General features: G+C 35.3%; 1 protein-coding gene across 1 annotated transcript; it reads right to left on the bottom strand.

The window, feature by feature from the left end:
* Positions 1-1,258: 1,258 nt before the first annotated feature.
* SPL (sporocyteless (SPL)) lies at positions 1,259-4,061 on the bottom strand. The gene is made up of 3 exons (XM_083066029.1): positions 2,871-4,061; positions 2,340-2,546; positions 1,259-2,209 (listed from the first exon to the last, which is right to left on the bottom strand). The coding sequence occupies exons 1-3, from the start codon at positions 3,402-3,404 to the stop codon at positions 1,979-1,981; spliced, it is 972 nt and encodes a 323-aa protein (XP_082922155.1). The 5' UTR covers positions 3,405-4,061; the 3' UTR covers positions 1,259-1,978.
* Positions 4,062-4,749: the final 688 nt, after the last annotated feature.

Below are 4,749 nucleotides of genomic sequence, written 5' to 3'. Positions count from 1 at the left end.
TAGCACTGTACAAAATATGAAGCCATATAAATTGTGTTGGCCCTTGGCATCATATGCCACACACTCTTCTCTCCTCTAAATTCAGGATAACAACTCACATGTACTAAATATTCTGTCATCCATATTTAGATAAATGTCTTTCTTTTCTCTCATTCGCCTGCATGTCTATGAATTGTCAAATATTCTTCTGTTCGAGATATCGATCATATGTGCCCATTTTAGTTATTTAATTAGAAAGGGGAGAAAATTATCAAACCAATAAAACCCTACGTACTTCAGGTTTTGTCAATTACCAGAATATATTACCAAAAAAAAACATATAATGAGCACTCATTATATCCTTGAAGATAATGATTGTGTGCTTGTGTGTACTACATGTTGGTTTTAGGCTGTTGTCGATAAAAAGCAAAATCTCATCTCTCTCCTGATTGAACCAAAGAGAAAAACTATAAGTGGTTTAATTATATTACATGGATTATAAATACTAAATTAATTAGACATGTTACTTTGATCAAAGAGAACATGTTACAAACCCATTCTCTCCGGATTAGACCACAACTCTTAACAATAGGCATCATTTTATTACATGTCCACTGTCCAGTAAAATTTTTGGCTCAAAGTGTTGGAATGTTAAATACTATATGTCATTGTTCTTGATAATCAGTGCCCTAATAATAAGTACATTCATAAAAGAATAAACCAATAAATGAAAAAAAAAGTAATTTTTTTTCTTAAAAACTACATTAGAGTTACATAAGAGTATGTTGTTATAATTTTTAAATAAAAAAAATTATACTTCTGATCGTTTAACCAGTGTTCCAAGAGTATTATATTATATTATATAACATTTATCTAATGCCTTAAATTAACACAACTGAAAACTTATGGGAGAGTATGAGTGTGTGTATCTTTGAACTGTGAGAAAAGGGAGAGAGGAAGACATATATGAGCAGTGAGAAGCATTGCCAAAAATATAATAGCAAGCTAGAGGAAGAGAAAAGGAAAAGGTGGGGCATAAGTAGGACAAGATTATAAAGGCACAAAACAAAAAGAGGTTGAAAAAGCTTCCACATCCTTACTTCTACTGACACTCACCTGCCTTATTGCCTGAACAAATTTATGCTCATCACAGACTTGTCCTCAGCATGGCTTCAAGCATGTAGCCTTAGCCTGGTGTGCCATACAGTGTAGTAGTACTCACTACTCACCACCATCCTCTCCTACTGCTATGGAAAAACAAACAAGGGTGACTATGCTCATTTTTTTTTTCATTTTATTTTGGTTTTCATATTTTGATTTACTTTGTAGGTGCCAGATGGGAATGCTAGTGTAGGGTCCTCAACACTTGCATCTATTCTGATGAATCTTTTTCACGGTTTTTGGAGCACTCTCTGAAGGCATTACTTGACTCCCATAAACGGCAAGACAGAGATGCCAGCCATGTGTTTCAGCACATAAAAGATGTAAATTAACTCTAGAACAGAAACCCCTTCTAACATATAATAAAGTAAAATAGATAGAACCCTGCAATAATGTGTTATATGGAATGGAACAGTTGCTAGGGTTTAGAGTCCAGAACAAACAAAAACTTAGCCCGGTTTAAACACAAGTTGATCAATTTATTAGATTATTTTCTCTGACTGTTTCTTGTTTAGAGTACTTATTAATTTGTTGCATACATATGGATTAAGCACACACTTCTCTTCTCTTAGCTTAGCAGTTAGCACCATAATTTAAGTAACTTGGATGTTCATGTGAGTATGTATACCAAACATTAGTTAAGAGTATCTATGAATCACATATGAGAAAATATTAAATGTCATAATCTTGTGTAGGATAGAGTCATATAGAGAGGGGGATTTTCCAAAGGAGGACATACATAGCATTTTTCATCTTGGTATTAGTTTAACAAGAAAAGGAAATAAACAGAAAAGGTGTACTTGAGAAAACATCAAAAAGGGGGCTACTCCATCTGCTTCTAGCGTGAAAGCTTCAGAGACAAATCAATAGAATTAGAAGCAGAATCTCCATAGGGTGTAACAGTGATAGAAGAAGCTTCACCACCTACTGCAACTGAACCTATTGAGGGCAATTCCAGCTCCTTGGAAGTAGTGCCTCTGCCATCTTTTCCTGGGAAAAACTCATATTCCATGAAAACCCTGCCACTCACTGAGTTTCCCCTCCTGTGAACCGCAACAACCTCCACACACTAACACAATAAAAAACCAACCAATTTACACATCCATTTATTCTTCAAAATGACTACTAAAAGGATAATAACATTGCATTAAATATGTAGCAACAACCATCATGAAGCATATCAATAGATATGAGTCTACCTCATCATTGGGAGTAGCACAAGCATATGCACTAGCACCATCATGCCTGGCCAGTTTGTTATAGAAATCACTGGTTTCCCCAACAAAGCTTGGAGCAGCAGATTGAGGGATAAATCCTAGAAAATCATGGCCATTGGCCCATGTCTCCAAAGACCTGTCCCTCCTTGCATTTGATCCCTTTCCACTGTCCTCGTTCAAACGTGATTTCTAACAACAACACACAAATATGCGCAACAAACAATGAACATAAACATTCAACAAGATCAATATATATCAACATTCAACATGGATTAAAAGAAAATGGGTAGCTAGCTAGACAAAACATTTTTAATCACAAGCAATTAACTAGAAACATGATTTGTTTAGAAACATGATTTGTTTGACATCCAAAATAATGTTCTTAGTCTAACATACATAACTTTTTGGCATAGAACATGAATATCTTTTACTAAAGACAATCCTGTTTGAACTAAATATCATATACTTTATTTATACATTGAGGCAAACATGAATAAGTGATGAGTATACTACCTTGAGGCAAACATCAAAACATTCAGGATCAGAATAATGATTTGGCATTGAAGAGAGCTCTTTCGAGGTCTCAAGAGGGGTTCCAACCAAAAGTGGGGGCCCAGATCCATAGGAGCCCATCATGTTTGGAAGTATCCAACCCCCACCACTCTTATTCCCAACAAAAGGACACTGACTCGACACACCAATAGTGTTGCTCCCATTGATCACATGTTGTTGAGGACACTGAAAGGCATGGTTTGACGAGGGTGCAGGTGCACCATACCTCACAGGAACACTGCCACTTGCAAACACTTGAGGGTGGCACTGAAGAAAGTGATGATGATGGTGATGATCATGGAAAGTTGGTTCAGAACCTTCACTCATCTTCTTCCAAGTCTCTTGAATTCTCAACCTTTCCAACTGAGCCACTCCCAAACCTCTCTGGGGTGGCTTCTTTGGACCCTTCCCATTGGTTCTCCTGCTTCTGCTTCTGCTTCTTCCACCTTCATCCTTGCCCTCTTCATCATGGAACATTGTGTGCTCACTGGACATAGCTGTAACTGTTTGGAGGAAAGAAAAATGAAAAATTTAATGCAACAGAGGAGAGAATGTGTATTAAGGAGGGTTTAGGGAGAGATATATATATAGAGAGAGAGATAAATAAAGAGAGAGAGAGTTCAGAGAAAACAAAGCAGAAACTGCTTGTGTGAAATGGTGAAAGGACATGTATACGTGTGTTTGTTTGTGTGAGTTGCTTTTGGGGTCTTTGTTGCATAAGTATGGTGATTTTGTTTTTGGTTCTTGCTTTGTGTCTTTTGCTAGTTCCACTCCGGTTTTCTGCTTCTTCCAGATAACTATCTCTTTTTTGTGCTGCTTTTGGCTTAATTAAGTAAGGATTTTGGGCACATCACTCCGGTGCTCATGTTATTATGAGTTTGGATGGGTCTAAGTAGTAACGCGTTTAGAAAACGGTCTTTTGGCAATCATATGGAGTAAGATTTGATCATGAATTATGAGAATCTGCCTATGGACATAGCCTTGCAATGATGGCCTTTCTATTCTCATATTTGGAAATCAGAAAAAGTTGAACCCATGTGGTGCCTTCTAATGTGGCAAATTTTCTCATTTTTCCCTCCCTCCAACCTTTCCCCTCAAACCTTTAGAATTTCAATGTCGTTTCAAAAATAAATTAGTGTAACCTTTCATTAATGATTAACTAGTTTAAGAAATACCAACAAAGTGTAACATAATTATAAATAACTTTATTATTTAAACATGTAATTAGAAGTTCAATTTCTAACTCATGCGTATGTAATTAAGAAATAGCTTTTTGTTAATAGATACACTGATTTATAAATAAATAATAAAATAAAAAAACAGTTTAAAAAAGTGTACTGTTCTCGCACTCGTTCTTATGGAAGAATGTTCTATCCTAGCAAGTTATTATTTTATCCATATACTACTTCTCAAATATTTTAGCATCTTATCTATTTGTTACTTACTTGGATTGAAAATAATCCCATATAAAGCAACTTAACTAGTTATTCCTTTATTATGTGCCTAATTATTATTAAGATTAAAGCCAAACTACAACTTTATATCCATCGAGATAATAGCTTAAATTAGTGTCCCCTTTTGGTTATCATTGAATATTGATTAATTTGGTTCTTTTTTTTCATTTAGCAAGTCCTGGCATTGTTGGTGTGATTCAAACCAATAACAGCAAGTCTTATCTCTTAGTTTTACCGATATTTCCGGTATGATTCTGAGATTGTTTGTTCTGTGCAATTCCGGTATTTTTCAACCTTTGAAACCTGCAGAATCTTGTAGTCCATATCATGTGAAGAGATCAATATTTATACAAAGTTTTCTATTTCGTTGTTTAATTGGGGTAACA

Source organism: Cajanus cajan, chromosome 10 (assembly GCF_000230855.2).
Source record: "Cajanus cajan strain Asha chromosome 10, NIPB_CcT2T_4, whole genome shotgun sequence".
NCBI lineage: Eukaryota > Viridiplantae > Streptophyta > Magnoliopsida > Fabales > Fabaceae > Cajanus > Cajanus cajan.
This window is presented reverse-complemented; position numbering and strand designations above follow the sequence as displayed.

What these genes read in the sequence shown, in the direction of transcription:
- SPL (XM_083066029.1), bottom strand. Translation starts at nt 3,404, where the DNA reads ATGTCCAGTGAGCACACAATGTTCCATGATGAAGAGGGCAAGGATGAA. An exon ending in GTTTTGATGTTTGCCTCAAG is followed by an intron (nt 2,547 to 2,870) that starts GTAGTATACTCA and finishes TGTTGTTGTTAG; the next exon opens with AAATCACGTTTGAACGAGGA. An exon ending in GTGCTACTCCCAATGATGAG is followed by an intron (nt 2,210 to 2,339) that starts GTAGACTCATAT and finishes TTATTGTGTTAG; the next exon opens with TGTGTGGAGGTTGTTGCGGT.